This window comes from Polyodon spathula, chromosome 26, assembly GCF_017654505.1.
Source record: "Polyodon spathula isolate WHYD16114869_AA chromosome 26, ASM1765450v1, whole genome shotgun sequence".
Classification (NCBI taxonomy): Eukaryota; Metazoa; Chordata; class Actinopteri; order Acipenseriformes; family Polyodontidae; genus Polyodon; species Polyodon spathula.
The window spans coordinates 7,407,784-7,430,303 of record NC_054559.1 but is presented as its reverse complement, the minus strand read 5'-3'; the positions used below and the strand labels follow the sequence as shown (position 1 = coordinate 7,430,303).

The 22,520-nt window shown below is 39.4% G+C and overlaps 1 protein-coding gene across 2 annotated transcripts in view; it reads right to left on the bottom strand.

Annotated features, from left to right (window-relative positions):
* Positions 1-1,871: 1,871 nt before the first annotated feature.
* The window catches only part of LOC121300999 (ankyrin repeat and fibronectin type-III domain-containing protein 1-like), a 271,767-nt gene continuing 251,118 nt past the window's right edge, over positions 1,872-22,520 (bottom strand). For both annotated transcript variants that reach the window (XM_041230055.1, XM_041230056.1), the window contains 14 exons: positions 22,328-22,425; positions 20,403-20,493; positions 16,476-16,583; positions 13,356-13,455; positions 12,813-12,945; positions 11,694-11,813; positions 10,725-10,940; positions 10,234-10,400; positions 9,529-9,679; positions 8,579-8,747; positions 7,871-8,037; positions 7,206-7,419; positions 5,659-6,263; positions 1,872-4,765 (listed from right to left, as the gene is read on the bottom strand). In XM_041230055.1, coding sequence (XP_041085989.1) covers positions 4,478-4,765; positions 5,659-6,263; positions 7,206-7,419; positions 7,871-8,037; positions 8,579-8,747; positions 9,529-9,679; positions 10,234-10,400; positions 10,725-10,940; positions 11,694-11,813; positions 12,813-12,945; positions 13,356-13,455; positions 16,476-16,583; positions 20,403-20,493; positions 22,328-22,425 — 2,627 coding nt within the window. In that variant the 3' untranslated portion in view covers positions 1,872-4,477. The remainder of the gene's footprint in view (positions 4,766-5,658; positions 6,264-7,205; positions 7,420-7,870; positions 8,038-8,578; positions 8,748-9,528; positions 9,680-10,233; positions 10,401-10,724; positions 10,941-11,693; positions 11,814-12,812; positions 12,946-13,355; positions 13,456-16,475; positions 16,584-20,402; positions 20,494-22,327; positions 22,426-22,520) is intronic.

Sequence of the window (22,520 nt, the reverse complement as noted above, 5' to 3'; positions counted from 1 at the left end):
GCACAATTGCATTGTAAGTGCAGTTTATTTAAGATTACAGTTGATAGAATCACTTTGTAACTGCAGTTTAACACCAAAAAAAGCAGTAAAAGCACATTAAAATGCAGCAATCATTTATGGAGCACCTCCACAGAAGTGGTGTAGTTTATAATGAAAATAAAAACAGTCTCCCCAAAAAGCAAGGAAATTAATTGCAAAAAAAAAACATGTTAATGCAGCAGTTAGGGTTGAACTCACTGCCACAAAATCAACACAATGTGGCGTTATGGTTTTTAACCCTAGCTCGCCATTCCCACCCCCACACAAGCAGCCAAAGGACAACACAAGCAACCGCAGACTGCCGTCATCAGGTAAGACATAGAACATGCAACTCTTTCCAGGTGACACAAGAAATAATCCATCATACATCAACACTTCAACACATACACGCCCACTTCAGGCTGCAGAACCGTATCAACTTTACAAAAATAGAACTATATTTGCATGCACTTTTGATCTCATTGCAAATATGAAAGTAATTGACATGTCTCAATGCACTATTACAGTTTCCTATCATTTCAAAGCATTCAAATAACCATACAGGTTGGCTGGTAGGGAACCTGCTACAGGGCTAAAGGCTCATTCCACTAGATATACTATTGCCTCAGTGGATGCTTCCAGGGACATTCCTATCCAGAAATCTGCAGGGCTGCTACCTGGAACTCGGAACACACCTGTACCTCCCATTACCATGTCGACCTTGAGTTACGCTGGGATGCTTGTCTTGCAGCCATTGTTCTGCAGTCTCTCTTTCCTAAATAGGGGGGTGTGCTTGTTTACCCCCTACTCCCACTGCTAGGAATCTGCCATAAGTGTGGATAGTGTACCTTATCCACGTCCCAAGAAATGAGGGTTATTCACATGTAACCGTAGTTCCAGGAGTGGTATATGATACACCCCAAACAACCCACTAAGATTATTTAATTAAAATATACCAAATCACGTTTTTATTTAGGGAACATACTGTGTCGCCCAATTACTTATAATGAAAACATGTATTATATATTTCCCTTCATTGTAAATTAAAACATGATTTGGTATAATTTTAATAATTAATAATAAATGAATCATAGTTATAGCTGCAGCTTTTAAGTATTCTGTTAATATTTCATCTAGTACTTAAAAAGTACAATGCTTATGGGGCTGTCGGGCTTGTTTTCAAAAGATATCAGCACAGGCATTATACACAAACCAATGGAATTGTGTGTGTGTGTGTGTGTGTGTGTGTGTGTATATATATATATATATATATATATATATATATATATATATATATATATATATATATATATATACATTCATCGCTACAGAATGGCATGTAAACAACCGGCGAAACGTGCCACTGTTTCTCTTGCTACAAGAAGTTGGAAATTATTTGAGCTCCTGAAAAAAACCTGAATCAGACACAAGTCGACAAGCAATTTGATGATTCCCATTCTGGTGAGCTGCTTCACCATTTTGTTAAATAACACTATGTAACACAATTTTTGTTCCTGGGTAGTAAGTGTTAATTCCTAATTGCTTATGCCTCAAAAGTATAGAAAATGGCTATTATTCCCCACAGACTTTGCCTTTGTGACCAGGACAGTGATATTTAAAAATATCACTATTTCCAATGGGAGAACGGGCAAATGTGTGTCTTTTCGTTCACATAAAGTCAGAAAAAAACAACATATGAATCCAAATGAACATGTATTTATACTAAAGTAATACAAAAATGACTACAAAAGATTTAGAAGTGAGTAGTTTTTCAAGATTTACGATTATACTGTAAATTTACCTTAGAGAACACTTTGGCTAAGAGAACACTTCACTTTCTTTCCGAGGGGTGTTCTCTTAGCCAGAGACTACTGTATATATTTATACACACACAATATTTAACTTTTAAATTATTCTTCTGTTATGATATACTTAACTGCTTCAAAGTTGCTACAGCTTCAATGAATTGAAGAAAAAACAAAGAGTTTTTCACTCTGGAAATCCCAATCAACGAGTTAGAATGTCAAGTCTTAGTCAGTAAATCTTCAGGCCCATTCATTTGATTTAAAAAAACACACACATGAAACTTTCATCAATTTATTTGACTTTCAATACAGTACACCAGTAGTGTGATATTGCTGTACTGTGGCTGCACCACAAAACTCGACACATATTATTGTGTGGAAATATATTCTGACCCATACATTATTCTACTTATACATGCTAGTATATTGCAACATGTGTTATCCTATATTGTAGTGGTAATTATCTGCAGATTTTCCCCCATATACTGTATTTTGCCGTCCTGGTTTGAACAATCGCCCCACTCCAACTTTAGCTGAAAGTGACATTTTCACTATTTATTTCTGGTTTTTAATAACAATGTGCAATAATATCACGGCTCACATGAACAGAAAGTACTGTAGTTGCTCTGTGCATTGGATGATTCAGGGTTAGCGTTATCTTCAGTTCAGGAGTTTGGCAATTTCAAATCAGATGATACAGACTCTGGAGTCTGATTGATTGTGCTTTCCTGTTACGCTACAATCCATATTTGGGATTTCCGGACAGTGCAAGAGCTTGCATTTTTTTGTATTACTACAGATGTTAATTTATTAGCCCTTTATTTTAGTGGACCGTAAACTTCATGTGTTTATATGTTTTTAAAATGTATTAACTGCTCAACACTAATTACACCCCCTTGGTGCTAACTCGGCAGAATCCGGTAATCACAAAGAAGCAATATAACACTTCTGTAATTCATCCTAAAACCTTTTTTAGTGTGTATTTTATTAAATCTGTTGATAAGTATTAGTAAAAATTAAAATGAAAAAATAGGACCCAAAACTATAATTTATGTGTGCCAAATTAGGAAACACACATTTATTCCATAACAGCTACAATAACCTGTGGAGTAGAAACTGGGATGCAGCAATGAAGCAGCCAAAAACACAGCACCCAATGAATGATTTGAATCAACCTTTTTAAGCCATTGCAATGAACAACTATGCAGAATGTTATTCCTAAACTTAAGCCAAGAGGTACTGTTGGTGTTTCTATCTAAGTACAGTACTAGGTTGAAATGCATCATAACATGTGGTACTGTATCTCTGTCCTGATGTATAACGAGACCAATGTAACACTGTCTTAGTTGTTTACATTGCAGGAAAACAATGTTCAGACAGCCAAAGTGACACTCTCTGTGCAATCCCCATAGCCAGGGCAAAACCTGCCCTCCCTACGTGGCACAACACTTCTATGAAGTCCCCAGTGATTGTTCTTTGCGCCAAGCTAAATAAATTCAGTTCCCTCAATCGTCCTAGCTTATTCCTTTAAGCCCATGGAATTAGTCGTTGGACTGCGTCCAAGGCCACAATGTCCTGTAGTGTGGGCAGCAGAACTGAACACAGTATTCCGCACTATTATCTCTTTTCATAGACTAGCTTAGGACCAGTTTTATATAGAACATTTGTTTCCATGTAGAATCAGCAATGCCAGAATGCAGTAGGGACCTGTACTTGTAGGGACTAGTTGGGTCCAGCCTTATCTTTTTTTGTTCATTTTTGTTGCTTAATGCACATTGTAATGGAATTTCCTCCTAGCGGCTGATAAGTTAATAACACTGACATCAGCACAAGACTTACCTCTTAGCTCATAGTTGAATGGTAAGACCTTTGTCTTTAAACCATATTCTTTGCGTTTCACATCCAGCCCTCATCTTTCCATTCAATTCAATGGGCTGAGATGTCAGGTCATTGCAATGTCAAAGAGAGTAAAGAAAAACATTGCTTTTTTTTTTTTCTTTAAGTAACACATATAAAATACAATGTGAAACAGAAACATGTAGATAGAACCAATGTTTATATATTGCAACTTAATAACAGTATTTCTATTGTACTAACACAATCCAATCACAAAATAAACAAAATAACTCCCTCCAAGCTTGTACGGACAGACCCAAAGCTTTGTGAGAGAGGGAGTCTGTGGCTTTTCACTTCATCAGACAACTAAAACTAAAGTTTTTAAAGATATGAATAAAAAATAAATGAAAATAATAACAATAATAATAATATGAACGTGTGCAATGGAAAACCACTCTTCTATACAAACACTGTATACTACCAGCTGCAGACATTGAAATTCAAAAAGGACAAAGTCTTGATCTGGAAGATTCCACCTTCATATATACCTCAAAATCTGGAAGAAGAATATTGCTCCATTTTCTTTTAATACAGATATCAACAATATAACTTTTAACTTATTTTTTTTTTAACTATAAATATTCAGTCACTTTAAAGTCTTTGGTAAAAAGGCAATTTTCACAATAAAAAATTGAATTAACCTGGGATGCTTTGAAATTATTCTTAGAGGTCTGTTGTGAAATTCTCATTTAATAAGAAAGCTTCCCAGGTAAAAAACATAACCAGAAACCAGCTTGTGTGAAGTTCTCAATGGCTCCTCACACTGTGGTTGCTTGACTGAGCTGCAGGGAGAGAGGGGAGTATTCCTTCATCCTCACACAGAGCCTGCCTCGAGTCCATGGGTTTTGTAGTGCCAGGGGCTGGAAGTCATCTTGCAGCCACCTCTCCTTCTCCTCCACCACCAGCACCAGCCCAAAGTGCTCCAGCTGCTCCTCTCTGTACACAACCTCTTCCAGGCTTCCTAGCAGCCTTCTGGATACATCGTTCATCTCCTTGACAACAAGTCTCACAATCTCCCTCACACAAGTTTTCTGGGTGACGCAAAGCTGTGAAGAAGGAAAAATTCAAGAATGTATTACTGCCCCTTGTTTTGTTTTGATGTTTGCAATCATTCTCAGTGGTAAAACAATTCATCTTTTTTTTCTTTAATAAGTCCAGGAGCTGCTTCTTAGTTCTAGTTACCTGCCACAGACATGTGTAATGTGGGCTAGATCAGCCAAAGTGTCTTTATATTAGTAAGCACCAGTCCCGTCTAGCAGTGCATTGCCAGTAAAACAAAAAGAAACCTGATCCAAAGTGGCAGATCACTAGATGGTACTGGCTCTAACTTCTCTAAGACACTTTGGCAGGTAAAAACAGCAAAAAAACATTTATAATGATTACAAACATCATAACAGATTACATTTTAATATACTTATGTATGCAGAGATAACAAAATAATTCAAGTACATTTACTATCAGCTCCTTGCAGAAAGAGGGAATGTCAGATCTACAAATTACAGTAATTAAAATTAGGCAGGATTACTGAAACGGTACCTTCAATTAGCCTGTTACTTTTACACTTCCTAGGTAATTCCCTATGTCAGCAGTATCTCTGGGATCAAAGAATGGTACTGGCTGCAAAGCATGCCAGTCAAAATAGAAAGCAGCTGGTTAGTTAATGACAAGAAAGAAGGTGTTGAAGGGGTAGGGATAATTTCACTCCCCAGGTGAAATTTCCAGGAGAGTGCAAGACTACTTGAAAGTAAAGGCAAGCAAACACAGCCTAGTATGGTGCAAGATATCATTTTAAAATGAAAATGCATGTTTGTTTTACCATTTCCAAACCTATGGTCATGTGAGAAATGTGGTATAGGTCTGGAGGTGAAATCAGTGTCTGTGCTGAGAAAGGCTTGTGTAACAGATTTGGAACCGCAAATGATAAACACACACACAGTACCTTCACGCTGGTTTCCTTAGACAGTCCGGTCCTGTACTGAGGATACACTCTCAGGTTCACATGACTGGGCCTCCTTCCTTCAATGGCTGGCAGCACCTCATTGGCAGAGGTCACAGGGAAGCCACTGGTGCCCTCTTCGGAGCGTGCCCGGGTGTGGAGAAGGGGGAGGGGTGGCTGAGGGTCCTTGGAGGGTGGGCAGCGGTCGACGGAGGATGGACGGGGGCATCTTCGTTGAGGGGAGGGGCAGAGGGCGGGGAATTCCAGACTGCTGGTCCTCACACAGAAGGCCTGTCTCTTCTCGGTGATGCGCAAGAGCTCGATCTGTCGGCTTGGGAGAATGAAATCACTGTCGAAAAGCTCAGGGGGGCGTCTACGCTCTACAGGGTCTGCCGGCTGCAGCTCGTGGGCCTGCAAGACGTCAGGAGCACCGTCACGAAGCCCCCTGCCACCTATGCGAGGGTACCCGGGCTCCATAGAGGAGGAGGAGGGAGAGGAGGAGATAAGGTCTAGGTCCCGGGGGCTCTGTGCTCGACTCGAGTCGTAATCACTGTCTGTAGCCAGGAAGACTTCAGAGAAACCTTCTTCATCTGAGATGCCATGCTGATCTGAGGGAATAGCAGGTTACAGAAGGTAACTTTCCATTGGGGTTTAAACAGAAGCAGAACTGATTTCAGTTCTTTCTTAGACATGAATAAAAAAGAAATTTCATCAAAAAGCTCAAAAAAGTGGGACAAGTAATTTATTTTATAAAAGGAATATGTGCTGGCTTCATTAAATACAATTAGTAACGGAGGGCAATGGTATGAAAATTGTATATCGATATTGTGCATATATTTCTATATTGATAATATCCAAGTCTTCCAAAATGCAGAAAAATATAATAACACAATTGCAATATGAAACATAAACATAAATAGACGTTAACAGATATTTACATATGAAAAGCAATACATTACTTTAACTTAGTGGTGCTTTGCTTCACAATATCCATGGAGGAAAACAAGGTCTTGTTATATTGTTTTACTATTCCATCATCAGCCACCTCAAAACCAAAATATTTGTATACTTCACTGCGCACAGACTCTGTTGCCAACCCAGAAGTAATTGAATCTTCAGCTGCTTTGTGTATAAATGCTGACTCACGACGCCTCTAAAAGTATTAAGTATGGTGTCATGCCGAATGTTGCATTATTTTGAGATGTATACCTCATGTATAATACCAAAAGTTCACATTTTGAAAATACATTAATAATAGTGTAAGTAAATCACACAGACAAAATGCAATGAACCGCTGATGCATGTGCATATCTCAAAATATTGCAAAACGAATAGCCAATAAGGCTTAATGCAGAATGCAAATAGCATTTGATACCTAAACGCCAATTAATGAAATAAAATGGTTAAATAATAAATGTGTGGTGTTTGCCTACGAGACTGAAAATAATTGCTATGTATAGGGTTTGATGTATTTTTGTCAAAATGATTCCCTACTATGATTGACAAGCAGTACTGAGAACAGTTGAACCCTGACTCCTGGCCAGACTCACCTGAGTTGTGCTTGCGGCCAGTCTCTGGGGAGGGGGGGGGAGAGGGGAGGTAGTCGAGCTGGGAGGAGGTGGTAGAGCGAGGTTTCTCCCTCACAACCTCCTGAGAGAAGTCAATTATCCAGGCCAGCGAGATCCCTCCAGATGGCTGTTTGTACCTGGCATACTGAAGAGCATCCATAATCCATCGCATCTCCCTCCAGACTTCTTCCATTTGCTGATAAAAAGAAAGCATATTATTCAGTAGAATTTGTGTACTTCAAGCCACAGAAAACCCTTCATTACTAATAATTTACAAATACACCAAAAGAAACAAAACAAAACGGTCAGTATTATGAATTCCACCAGATCCAAAGCTGGCTCATTATTTGATTATTTGTTTTGCAGTATGTTTACTTTGCACTGAGCATCAATGCACTTTATCCTATTTTATCGTCTATCTGCCAATATAGTTATTGGTTTTTGCAATCAAATAATGAGTAAGTCTTGCAGCTGAACATTTATCTGTGTGTGTATAATGCCAATACCCTAGCACTTTTATTCTTGTTCTAATGCAGAACATAAACAGTATGGTCTCTTACCTAAGGCTCCTGACTTCACTGTTATAGAGGGAGAGCACTAGAGTTTAAGACCTTTGTAAAATATAATTTTTCTTTGCGTTGCCTCACCTGCATGTGCTCCTGGACCTGCTGTTGTTTCTGCTTGGCCGCCAGCAGCTCTGACTCGGAGAAGGCCTCGCGCAGGGTTTGCTGGGTCATCAGTGACTCCAGCTCCAGCAGGGCTGAGACCCGACAGTACTGTCCGATAAACGCCTGGCTGTACGTGTAGAAGTGGACTGGAGAAACAAAGACAGAATACGGTTAGATTCTATGTGAAAAAAGGCTTTCTAATTCCATGCTACAGGAAAATACACAACATGTAGGGAGCTACTTTGTGTGATGTGTAATAATAATCATGTAGTAAAGGCCACTGGAGTGCAGGGCGGGCCATGTGATAAGGAGCTTGCTAGTTTAAATCCTGGTCATGCAGAGTTGTTCAGGGGTAAAGCGTGGTCATTAACAATGTATTTTTTTGTACATAACTAGCTTACTAATGTATTAAAAATGTTTAAGTGTGACTGGCAAAATGTTTCGGAGATGGATCGTCATAGCAACGATAACCAAGACCAACAGAAATCATGTTCATAAATTGTCTTCTGTTTCTCATGTTTTTGCAGCAGCTGAACTTACAAACACATATGCAAGAAGCTAGTCCAGACACACTTTCCATTGGGATAAATACATGTAAAGCAGTATCCTGATCTGTCGATGCACAATGAATTGTATCACTCCTATTTGAAAGGCAATTTTTGTCCCAGCCCCTGTTGGGAGCCTTACCCAGCTCGAAGATCTGCAGGGGTAGGGTGAGGAAGCCGGAGCGGGGGGAGTAGGGGTTGTTCTGTCCAGGGGCGGTGCACACGTCATCTGAAGGGGGCAGGAAGAGCAGGAACGAGACCTTCTCCCCCAACTCTAGGACCTCCTGGCTGTAGATACGGAAGTGCTGTGCCTAACACAGAAACAGAGAGATCAGTTTCAATTTACAGATCATCGGCCTAGCTGTAAATCTGCTAAGCAATCAGTATAATAAAGAAGGTAGATACCCATGACCTAATAAGGGTTAATAAGTAAAATACATCTTATCGCATATGGAACTTTAAAAATGTTTTAATTAGGACTTCATTTTAAGACAAACATTGTCGTTTCTCAGTGTTGTCATACATCATCAATAACTAATAAACACTCAACAGTGCTAAATGTTTAGCTCAATAACAAAATTTTCAACAAGAAGTCTTACCCAATGTCTTTATCATCATATGAAAGACTGTTATTTATGAACTAATTCTGGCATTTTTGGGCATGTTCTATACAGAAAGGGACTGACCAAGAAGTAAATAATAATAATAATAATAATAATAATAATAATAATAATAATAATAATAATAATAATAATAATATTCTTCTTCTTCTTCTTCTTCTTCTTCTTCTTAATTGTACCCTTTTTGGAGGCATCTTGATGTATTCCAATAAGATCGATCAGTTGATCTGTTTAGATCAATATGTGTTCCTTTTGGAGTATTTGTTTTGAGCTGGGTTCTTTGTTGAAACCTCATGAAACTTTAATTGTCAGGCCACTTTATGCGATAACAGGCAGATATATCCAGGTAAACAATAGGAATTGTTTACCTGGCATATTCTTTTAATGTAATAATTCAATTCTATATTTTCATGTAGAATCTCAAAAACAGATAACCCCTTCTGTATGTTGTGAAAGGCCGCTCTTCTCTTACCTGATTGACTGGAACGTTGATCTGTCCCATAAGCTCTCTGGCTGCTGCTCGCAGGTCCTGAAGGATAAGGTTCTGAGGGCTCTCTGCATTCTGCTCAGCCAGGACAGAGTCATCCAGGGAGCTCAGGTTCTGCAGCCACTCCCACTCCTCCCTGGGACACAAACATCCACCAGTTGTATTAGATTCCATCTTATCCACACTGCCTAAATATCAATCTTGGATTAACTGTTTGCACTTGTGCCCCCTACATCATTTCACCTCAGCAGTATCTTCTGGGTCAGTTCATGTTACTGGCTAAAAAGCAAGTCAATCAATAGAGGAAGCAGATGATTGGTTATTGACAGAAAAGAAGCCAGTGAATAGGGTTGGGACATTTTCCCTCTCCCTGCCTTGTCTGTATAAAGGACCACCATTATTCTATCAGTGTTTACATGTGCACTTCAAAAACTAGAGTTATAGACACTACTCTGAACTAACAGACTCAAATCAGAAGTGCAGGACAGTCCTATTTATTTCAGATTTCATCACAATGTAGGCTATGGGAGTCGGTGAACTGCATTTTTCTGTTTGTTTTTGACCAGGGCTGTGGCACTCAGCTGAGGTTTTCCACATTGCTGGCTACTCAATCTTATGGCAATTTATTTAAATGACATCAATTCTGTGACCAATAGCTCCCACAGATTGTGCCTCCCCCTCCCCTCCTACCTGGAGACGTTGTGGTTGTGTCGTACTTTCACGTGGCAGAGCATGTTGGGGAGTTTCTGAGGAACCAGAACCCGAATTTGATCCACTGAGCTGCACAGCTTCAAGTACCCGAGGTAGAGGCCAGGAGACAGGGCCTGCTTGCTGCGTCTGTGATAGGCCAGCTTCTCCTGAAACACACAGTTAACAACCAGAGGGGTTAAAAGCGCTAAACCAAGGGTTTAAAATACACTGGCATAACAACAGTCTTGCAAGTCCCTTTTTAATCAGGCAAAGCCCAGTCCTGCCACAACACTGTACATTCACTCCCTCTGGCACATATTTACTGTACTTATTCCTTTTAAGCTTTATTAGTGATCCCATGATTCAGCTTTTGTATTCGTTTTTTTAAATTTTTCTGCACATTGCATAGGTTAGACACTACTATACTACTGATGTATTGGGACGTGACTTTGAATTCACAATACTGATGCATCATTCTGAAGCAGTCCTACGTGCAGTGTGACGAGAAGCATGTCCAGGGCAGTAGGCTCTTCCGGTGATGAGATGGACTTGCGCTGCATCTGGAGCTTGCTCAGCAGAGTCCATCGCATGTTTTCCAGGGACTGACTCGAACCCAGGTCACGTATCGTTACCAGCAGTGCATTCCCGTGCCTGTCTTTGATTGGCTCAAAGTAAACCCTCCCCAGATCCTGGGTTCCCAGCATGCCCTGTTCAATCAAAAATAATTTTCAGTTCAGAACTCTGCTGTCTTAGTGATCAAAACCCATATTTATAATGACCCCCTTTCACAACATTAGGTGGAAGGAGGGTTGGGGGGCTTGAATGAAACCTTTAAAATCTTAAAAGGAGTTGAGAAAGTTAACCCTAGAATAATTACAATAGTAGGAGGCACTTGTTTATATAGAGAGTCGTGAGGGTATGGAATGGGGTACCATGTTGTTGATGCATTGTCATCTTTTAAGACCTGACATTTTTGTAAATAATCAGCTACTAGGAACTGGACCAGCCCAGATGGGCCTCCTCTCGTTTGTACACTTTCTTATGCTCTTATTTACATCTAAAGCAGTTCAAAGCGTGGGAAATTTGTTATAGAAAGCCAGTTAGTGAAACAGACTTATCCCAGGTCTAAATACTGTCAGCTATGAGAATAGGTTGTGGGAAAATTATCTATTTAACCAAAAACAAAAAAGGGTTAGGGGGGAACTTGATTGAAGCCTTTAAAATCCTTAATGGGATCAACCCCAGTCACTATTTCAAACAGCAGAGAGACCAGCACAAGAGGACACATTTGGAAGTTCAGTAGAGACAGAGGAGGAGGCACTTTGTGTATACAGAGAGTGACCGGTGGATGGCTTTCCCTGTTCTCCAAGTGGCAGTGCTTTTACTAGGTAAGCCACAGGGATGTTACTTTCTCTTAAGTTTTTAAGAAAAGCCCAGGAGAGAGCAGATATTTGTGTGACCTGAAGCTGGGAGATAGCCTGAAGCATCTTGAGTCGAGTCTGAAGGGTGCAGGAACAGGAAGACTGGGAGGGGCTGAGGCACTGCCGCAGCCACGGGATATCCTCCCACAGACAGGACACCTGTAAGGACCAGAAGGGACATGCTTATTTAAGCTGCTTATATTGAATGTTCTATGTTAAAGAGTAAAGGTGTGTTTTCAAAGACAGAAAAATTGTATCCAAATTGGATTCAAGTTTCTCCAATTTTCTGCAATCATTATGACTGGTTTTAATTGCTAAATTTTATACAAATACATTGCACATTATGTTTTTTTTAACAACAACTTGTTTACAGCAGTGCTTTTAACATCCAGCTGAAGCAACACCTTGAAATAATTGATTTTTTTTATATATCAATTATTCACATTTTTGTGTACCTACACTACCTTTTTCTTTTTGATTTTTGGTATACAGGGGTTTTCCTTTTTCAAATGTTATATGCTATATTATCAAGTATGTAGTAAATGACATCACAAACACATTAATAAATAGAACTAGGTGATTGTAGTTACCATGGCACCAAAAGCCTACAAGTACCTCAAACACAGTTTCCTTTGACAATATAAATATATATATATATATATATATATATATATATATATATATATATATATATATATATATATATATATATATATATATATATATATATATATATATATATATATATATATATATATATATATATATATATATATATATAGAGAGAGAGAGAGAGAGAGAGAGAGAGAGAGAGAGAGAGAGAGAGAGAAACACACACACACACACACACACACACACACACACAGTTACATGAGTTACAGAGCTGCTCTTAAGTTCTAGTTTCTGCCATGAATGTATATAACAGCAAGATCAGCCAAAGTGTATTTACATAATTAAGATCCAGCGCCATCTAGTTATCTTCCACTTGGGCTTAAGTTTCTTTCGTTTTTTGCTGCAGTACACTGCATGTTAGATGGTGTTGGCACTAATATAAAGGTACATTGCCTGATCTACCCTAAATCACATTTGTCTATGGCAGGGGGCACCCACAGGAGCAGGATTAAAAATCCAATAGAGCGTTGGTGTGAACATGCCTACCTTGCTGAACCACAGGAAGTCCTGCACGAGGGAGGTGGAGTAGGAGTCATCAATCTCCATGATGGGAATCTGGTCTTCCTGAGTTACCAGGATGTTGTCGTCTCGGTAGAATACTGACGTCAAATACAAACCCCTTCAAGACAAAAGTGGCTGGTCATTCAAGGAGCTTACATCCTGCAACAGTGCTGTAAATACAGAATTAGAGCTATTGGTAAAATTAAAAAGTAGGTGTAGGCTTTGAGATCATTGGTTGCCTGTCCGCTTCAGCATGAAGAGGAGAAATATTGGATTTTGCCTCCCTAACCTGTGAGAACACCAGAGCTAATGCCTCTCTCTCTGTGGAATCACCATCGGAGACCGGGAACTTGATAGGACCCAAACCTGCGCTCCTGTGGGGTGTATGACTTTCCCTGGCACCACGCAGCCATGCAACCAGATGAGCCACCCAGAGACCCAAGACTATTTTTAACTAAAAAATGAACGAGAATAAACCCCCCAAATAGAACCCCAAAGTATCCCTGATAAAAACATTTAAAAAAATACCTTTTAAGAGTTTTCACAAACTTGCTGGTCGGCTGGAAGAGATGTCGTAAACTCTTGGATACGGAATGCTTTCTGACATGCGGCTGAACTTTGCAACTCTCTGTGTGGAAAAACAATGAGACACCTTTAACAATTGTTTCTCTTATAAATTAACAGTGACATTATTTTTTTCTGAAAATGACACAGGCTTGATCATGGGGCACACATTTAAAACAATCAGTCTATGCAGATTATTTTAAAGTCCAACCAGTCTAATATTCCAATCCAGAATGAAAGCTAGTTAATGAATGTTTTACAAAAGTACACTTATTTGTGCTAGCTAACTTGCTCAGAGCATATCAGAAATACCAATAGTGTTCTAGTCCTGTAGGTCTTTCTGATTCGCTATTAAACAGGAGCTCCCCAGGTCCTTTTAGGAAAACTGCTGATAAACTGGGAAATATAACTGTCATCCATCTTGCAAAATCCATCGTTTGTGTCACTAGGCCAGGTACAGCTTAATGCAGCTAGTAAATCGAAAGTTTTCAAGTGGCAAAGCCTCACAATTCCTAGGTATCATGACGTTTCAATTAAGAAACCATGCTCAAAACAATGGAACACAATGCAAGCCACTCCAGATCGTAAAAAATACACGTATAGAACATAATTATTAAAAACAGACATGCTTCAGCTTCAATAAATCCAGTTCTTAAAAGCAGTGATGTGTGGGGAAGGTTTTCAGCAACAGGCAATAAATTGCTGTACAAGTAGGCTGTAAACCGAAAACAAAGATGTCCATTAACGGACGTGCAATGTGAAAGGGGTATACTTGCAGGTTACAAGCACTTCAATTATAATAGACACCCACCTCTGTGACAGCTGTCTAGGGCTGAGTTTACATCTTACGCATTCAACATATTCCCTATACATTCTTGCTATACAGCTCTCAAGAGACAAGGATCTAAAAAAATGGGAATTTTGCTTTCAAAATGAAATATTTACTAGGGAAGTTGTTAGGCCTTTAATGGAACTGCCAAAGGGCATGCTTGTAAAAATACAATCTACCGCCACATTTATATTTCTACTATGTGTCTCGAATCCTAGGTAGGCTTACTTGTGCAATGTTGTTGATCATTTTTTAGTCATCTTTATACAACTTCAGTCTTCAGTATACTGTTGAGCATTATAAGATGTGATACATATTAAAAGAGGATATGGTTTAAAGATGAAATTACAAAAGAGGTCCTGTGTTGGAAACACATGGAAAAGATAATGTGCCAATAGACACACCATACACTATGGTAGTTCCATTAAAAGAGAAACAACTTCCATAGTGAACATTTCATTTGTGGCAGTCGCTTGTAGGCAAAATTCCCATACAGACCGTTGTAGTGTTGGAAAAAACTTGTTATAGGAAGCATATATCTTAATTTAAAAACCTGATCTCTAGCTTTCCTTCCGTAAAAATGACACCACAACACTGAAAATGTTTATTATCATAACCCTAGCTCTCAGAAAAGCAATCATAACATGATGGGATATCATCTCTTAAAGCCTGTGAAGGACAGAACGAATCTGCCTATCTACCGCCCGACCTGGAGGGGCGCTAAGTAAGGTGGATGGTTACCCTTCACTGGGATTGGTCAACTAGTAGGACAGAACCAAAAGTTGCTAAACAACTCTATTATGATCAGCTGTGGTGTGATTGGATAAAGTGTGGCACCATGCTGATCATGGGCGGCTCCTGCTCTGTCAGGACTCTGAGAAGGGTCTCTGCATCCATCGTTCGGCCTGGCGATCCCATAGTTTTAAAAGAAACAACCAGACAGAGGGCAGGTGTGCTCAGGTGCACAAAAACAAGTGTGTAAATTAAATATTCTACAAAACACTGTTTGTGGAATTTGAAGGATCTCTGTTTACATCCTTTCACCGTTGCCATAACCCCGTCCCTCCAGTCTCTTCGCCATCCCAGACAACCCCCTGTGCTAAGTCTGCAGGAGGGGGGGGGGGGGGGGGACTGCAGGGGAAAATAAAAAAAAACACACACAAACTAAACATTTGTCTATCTAATGCACCACAATCCTTTTGTTGTGAGACAGCGCGCTTCCCTTTCATACCGAGAGCCCTGCCCCTGTAGTCATCCGAACACCAATAAGACAGGTGTCCCTAATAATGGCTGACTAGAGCAGCAGGGACCTGTGCACTTGTGCCATTTTTCCCTCACCAAGATGGTTGTCTCCAGCGAATCCTCGTAAGGGAACACCTTCAGCTGGCTCAGCGCCCTCTAGTATCGGGAGGTCGAATTACAGACTGGACCCTCCTTTGTCCATTACATAACACAAAACTCCTAAATATTCAGTGAGACAGTTCAGCATTAAAACTGCTTCCTCAGCCCCAGTGAAGGGGGCTTTCAAAGTTTAATTAAACGTGTTTATAAAAGGGGGGGAGTGGGCGAAGGAGCAATTCCTCAGGGAACTGCCCCTCCTCAATCCACACACGATTTATAACCCTGAAACCAAAGTAAAAGTTTCTTTCTGTTAGAACAACAAACGTGACCTTAGAGGAGAGGTGGCTACCGTTTCTGACACAAGCCTAGCCTGCCCTCAGGGACCCACACAGCGCTGACAGGGGGCACAGTAGAGAGGGATGTGCAGGGAAAACGTTTAGGTAATTATTCTAGTTTTAGACTGTTATTGGCAAACGGTGCTACCATTCAGTAAACAATACGAATATAAACCGTCAAATAACAATAAATTATTAATGTACTGAATGAATTTAGGGGCTGATATAAGTATGAACGTTTATCTAATTGTCTAAATATTTTAGTAATAGTAAACGCACATATCGTTTTTTAGCATATCAATTTTTTATCCAAGGTAGGCATAATTGTTAATTTGTGGTGCAGATAAGCAACATGCTGTGGCCACACGACTTTAACAGAGAACATCCTAATCGTTATAATATATCATATTGCCTATGATGCTTGACTTACGGGACACCCTGTATATTTAGCAATGATCCACCACAAATAATTTAGAAAAATTTTGGAAACTATTTCAATGGGAAGGCTTATGGACTCAGCAGGGTATTGTTCACTGGTATGCTTCCACATTATGAACAGCGGCTGCAGTGGTAACTCACCATGACAGGTGCAGTGTCGGTGGGCATCTTTGATCTGCCCCAGCAGCTGGTCCAGGGCCTCCTTCTGCCCCCTCTGCCTGGGAGCTCTTCCGTCAAACTCCCTCCAGCCTGAGGACAAAAACACAGACGGTTTGAAGAACCTGGATCTCGTGGATCGCCATTTTGGCCATTAGATATCAGAGCTCGTCTGGTTTGTAGTAGCTCATTAATCTCAATCTTAGAGGATACCAAATATTCAGCATGAACAACATGGCTAGGTAACCCATTCCATTCCACCACTCTGTGTAAAGAAGTGTCTCATTTAATACCCAACTGTGGGGTAGGTTTACTAAGATGGGCCAGTCGCAGTACAAACTTACTGAAATTTGAATTTTGTTGTGACACTTAACAAAATCTACATTTTGTCGTATGTACTAAGAGAAAATATATTAATGAAGATATCTGCAATATAACTCATTTAAATATTTGTTGCATCTTCTTAGTGAGATCCCTAGCATTATACATTGTGTGAGTTGTGCGACAAATAAATAATATTATATATATATATATATATATATATATATATATATATATATATATATATATATATATATAAATAATGAAAGGCAGTTTAATCCCATCCGAATCTATAGTGGGGTCACCACCGTCACCCCCAAATAAAAATGTGTTTGTATCAAAAAGCTTTTTATAACCCTACAGTAGCCCCTCGCTAAACCGTATATGTTTGTCCGACATTAGGATGTGTTGGGTTTAAAAAAAATACAATAAATTCGCACACACATACATTATTGTGTTCAAGGTATTTGGAATGTATAAATCATTGCACTGAAATAACACTAATGTGTTTTGGCTAGGCTACACGTTACATTATGAAAAAATATAGAAATCTGTACAGTAGATCTATATACAGTATACAGTACAGTAGTAAAATCAAATGAACACCTATCACATTTTTTTGCTTTAGACTGTAGGCTAATTTTAGCATTTTTTTAAAATTATTATTATTATTATTATTAACTTGACAGCCAAGAAATTATCACAAACTAGATCATGCTGCCGCATTAACAAGTTAAGATACTTACAGGGGGGCAATCAATTCTCATTAATACGAATTTCAAGGGACCAGCAACAAATTTTGCATTATACCATTAATTTGTATAATCATGAGTAGCCTATAATATAAATATATACTGTCAGTTTTTATTTAAGTTAGTCAGTGTTGTAATGCTAAATTGTGCACAATAACAAGCACATTAATATCATAGGGGTGTTTCCTATTCAGATGCTCAGAATGAGCTGGGGGGGTTAGCAGCACATGTGTGCAGTCTATTGTTCCCAACACATTGGGGAAATCAGAAATGTCATAGAATTTTTTTAAGGCTTGTAAGTACACCCTGCTTTTAGGGCAAATAGGTATTTGGCTGTTTGCATCAAAAAATGCATTCAACATAACTGGCAATACACAGGAAAAGGCGGACTTGGAAATGCCAGCAGCAATTCTGACAATTTAAAACATGCTTTCAAAAGTTCTTAAAAAATGGATGCAATTGTAATTGTTGCAATTGTCTGCAGCTTTCGTACATCTCATTATAATATTTGAGAACCCCGATTTGATCTCCACCCCCCTATTTATGAATTTATGCAGGAACGCCCACAATTACATACTCAAATACACTTGAACCACAAACAGAAACTGCAGCCGTAAAGCATTCCATAAAAAGTCACAAATAGCATTGCGCTTGCATAGTATATATTACCCAAGACTTCCTACTTGTTTGCAACTGGTTTGCAACAGGTTCAACACTTTAGTAAACCTACCTGTGTGCTCTGGTCCAATGCAGTTAAAGTATTGCCTAGGGTTAAGTTTTCAATCAAATTGCATGACCTATATTCTTTTGAAAACAAATTGTCTCCCAGCAAATCACCTAAAATTACCCTATTCACACTCAGAAATATGTGATATTAAAAGGACAAGACTAATAGTAGATGGGGTTATATCTTCATTGAGAGACATGTGTTTGGTTCACTGCTACTGAAGTTAATGCTGAGACTGGTGACGCTGATGCTACAGCTCGAACTGGTAAGACTGGTGCTGCTACTGCTGGAACTGGTAAGACTGGTGATGCCACTGCTGGGACTGGTAAGACTGCTGCTGACACTGCTGGGACTGGTAAGACTGGTGCTGACACTGCTGGGACTGGTAAGACTGGTGCTGACACTGGTGCTGCCACTGCTGTAACACATACTGCAGCGAGTATTTAAAAAGGAATAATATCAAACAGAAAAAAAACACCATGCTTCACAATCCAATTCTGTCTTGGCTTCTGTGTTTCTTATTGTATTGTAGTTGTGGGTGGTTGATTTGGCAGCAGCCAATACTTTGTAAACAGGTCCACCGTAGTTGATTTTGGACGACAGCAAAGCATACACTACTGCTGTATAGAAACACGTTATCAATCAATCTGAATTAGTAAATCAATGATGCATAAATTGTAGTAGAATCACCTTGTCACAACATGTAAAGGTCTCTGCATTTATAACTTTCTTGATCTCTGTTTTTCCTTTAACAACAAAGGATGTTATAATTGAAGCGTTGGTTTTCTGAGCGTCACTGGCTTTTTGGTGTTTTTGTGCTTACCACAAGCATCATTCTTGCTCCCATGTACCACTGTTAAAATCAGTTCTGCATAGTTTACAGAAAGTATGCCTTTTCACAATGTTGCTTAGGATTATGTGAGAATATGTTGTTGTCCAAGAAGCTTGAAATTTGCATCAATATTTTTAAATTTTTTTTTTTTACCTGGAGAGCTGATCGCACACTAAGCCATAGATGGTCAAGTATGTGAGCTTGCCTCGCTGATATGCCTGCCACAGTGCTCCTCCGGGTCCTAAACCCTGCTTGGTCCAAACAGGGATTGCAGTAACCACAGACTTGTACATGACTTTTGCAGAAATTAAAGGTTTGCTGAGTTTTGAGCAAAATAGGGAGAAAATCTGTCCTGGGAGTTGTCCAGGAGAAATGTTCAAAAAACAGGAGAGTCCCGGCAAATAAGGTAGCGTTGACAGGTCTAATAAAACATGTTGATTATGCCACTTTTAAAAATGAAAGTGGGCACATTATTTTTAAAAAAAATCTTTAGATATATTATGTACTTTAAAAAAAAATGTACCTAAATGATTTTTTACAGAGGCTGCCTCAGTGTACATTACGACCCTGATGTGGATAATGCCAAGAAGACAAGCTCACAGCAAGATAAAGCCAGATTAAGAGAAAAATTATTAAACAGCATAAAACTGTAAGGGAACAATAAAAATGTAATTAAAAAAGCATTTGAGGCAAGTTTTTAAGCAGTTTGACACTTTTGTTGCTATGAAATTACTTAATTCAGATAGGAAGCAAACTATTCTACAATGGCAATTCAGAGTGCTAAATATTTGGCTACAGTAACAGTTCCTCCAAGTCCGAGAAGCATTTTCCCTGAGACAGTCCCTGATGACCGTGTTTCTGTTATCCAACTGTGAACAGCTGCCATCTGCAGAAGGCATCTCTGGTTTCGAAGAGAGAATGGGTTAAGCCTAGGGGACAGTTTTCAGCACATATCTACCCTGAAGAAACTCTAGGAGAACCATTAGCAATCCACGGCATTACATCAGAACATAGGAACATAATTGTTTGCTAACAGGCATCTGGCCCAAAGGATTGTGCTGTGCTACCACACTATCTGATGGAATCTAGTGCTACAGGGAAGGGGTTTTCAAGCTTAAAATGTAAACCGGCCACTGTTATCCTGATGTTGCTCTTCACAGAAGTGTAAACATTTAAATTAAAGAGACTCTAACATCTCAGCGAATATGAGCAAAAGCTTTAAATAAGAATACATCAATAAAATACATAGAAATAATAAGAAATAAGGGATGAAGACCTACTGGAGGGTGCTGCACAAACTGGGACTGAAGACTGGGCCGGCCCCCATCCTTTCATATTGTAGGCTGAGACTTGCACATAATACTGGGTACCCTGAAACATAAATCATTTGAAAGTCAAAGCAAAGAAAAAAAGGGGGAGATTGACACAGGAAGTATTGGCTTTGACACTCCTGCAGGGAGACAAAATCGTAAGGGATCGAGTCACCTTAGCGTGCTTGCAAAAACCTTATTGAATTTGCACACGTCACCACTTCAAAGGTAAACACTGGTGTTTTTACTCCAGGTGATTGTGATTTTTAAACAATATAATTTTTGCAATATTTATATATCATAATGCTAAGCACAACACTATGTAACACAATTTTTGTTCCTGGGTAGTAAGTGTTATTTCCTAATTGCTTATGCCTCAAAGGTATAGAAAATGGCTATTATTCCCCACAAACTTTGCTTTTGTGACCAGGACAGTGATTTGCCAGTTTGTGGGGAATAATAGCCATTTTCTATACTTTTGAGGCATAAGCAATTAGGAAATAACACTTACTACCCAGGAAAAAAAAAAAAAAAAAAAAAAATTGTTACACGGTGTAATGTCTACAAATATACTATGATAGCCATCAAAGGTGAGAAAACTTCCACAGTAAATATTTCATTTTTGGCCAAATTCCCCATCTTATAGGCCCTTGTCCTTTATATGCTGATACCCCTGGTTTAAACATCCTTCAAAAGACTACCTCAGAACGTGTATCAGTGGCCTGGCCCATTCACTACCCTTTAGTAAAAATTGACCCCACAGGTCTCTTAAGGTGAAGAAGGTTGTTTTGAAGCACACAAGCACAGGGCAAGAGCTACTCTTAATTCAAACTCTGGGTCTGCAGGGATGGATTAAACCAAACAAAACAAAACACAACATAAAAAGAACCTAGCGACATACTGGCCCCTGAGAGACAATATAACGTAACCTGAAATGTGGAAGAATATCTAGTGGGGGGAGTCATTAGGAGCATAACACACAGCAGCATGTAGGCCTGCCGTGGAACCAGGCCCATCCGCACTTTCTCAGCCAGATAAATCAGGAGTGCGATGCCTTGACCGGAACGTGACCCTCTTAACATTTGGAGCCCAGGCCGCGGGGGTGGGGGCTACCCTACTGCTGTCGCTGCCTGCAGACTCCAATTAGCCACGGAGCTGGTGCAGGAATTGATCTTTACAGGTAGGGGAGTGATGCTTTGTGATTTATAGAGGAATACATTACAGAGCAGGTTGTGTGCGGGGAAGGCCTGTGTTGGAATTGTTAGAGATAGAAAGGGGGGCCTGGCTCAGAATCACTGTAGAAAGGAAGAAAGTCATCTTTCAAATTATACATTTCACGTTGTAGAATACATTTTTAATCATATAACAAAGTCCTATTGCCAAAAAGTTATGTCAAAAAGCAAGCAGTTTCATATTTATTTAAAATAGTAGTTCTTTTTGCAATTACTTAAATACTTTTTTTTTTGTTAGTTGCTTTCGTCTGAGTTTTGGAGATGCTATTAAATTTGCCTGCTATAGGCACCTGTAATATTCGGAAATATCTTTATAGAAGTAAAAGCCAGCACCATTCGTGATCTGCCACTTTGGACCACAAAGTTTCCTTTGTTTTGCTGGCAATACACTGCTGTGCACCCGGCAGTTCTCACACTTTGACTGATCTAGCATACATTATAAGGTAAGGGAACAGTAAATAAAATATATACAGCACAGTAATCTGAAGCTGCCAACTCTTTAATAACATTTCAAAATGCAAATACATGTTTGCTAAAACATCCATTTCTATCAATAATGCACATTTGATGCACCTGTGTCGTGAATGGAAGTGCACATCAGGTAAGAGTTCTGAATTATTTTACAAACAGATGTTTTTGATGTGAGTGTTGGTCTGTACTCACCGGGCACAGCGCTGTGATGGTGTACTGCAGAACTTTCATGTCCTCAATGGTAGCTTCACCCAGCAGAGGGGAGAACGAGGGGGAACAACTCCACTCCACTGCAGAGAACAGATCCAATGAATCCAGGGGGCTCTACAGCTCGACCTGCTCCAAAACTATAACCTCACACCCTGCCTTAAATTGTAACCTCACA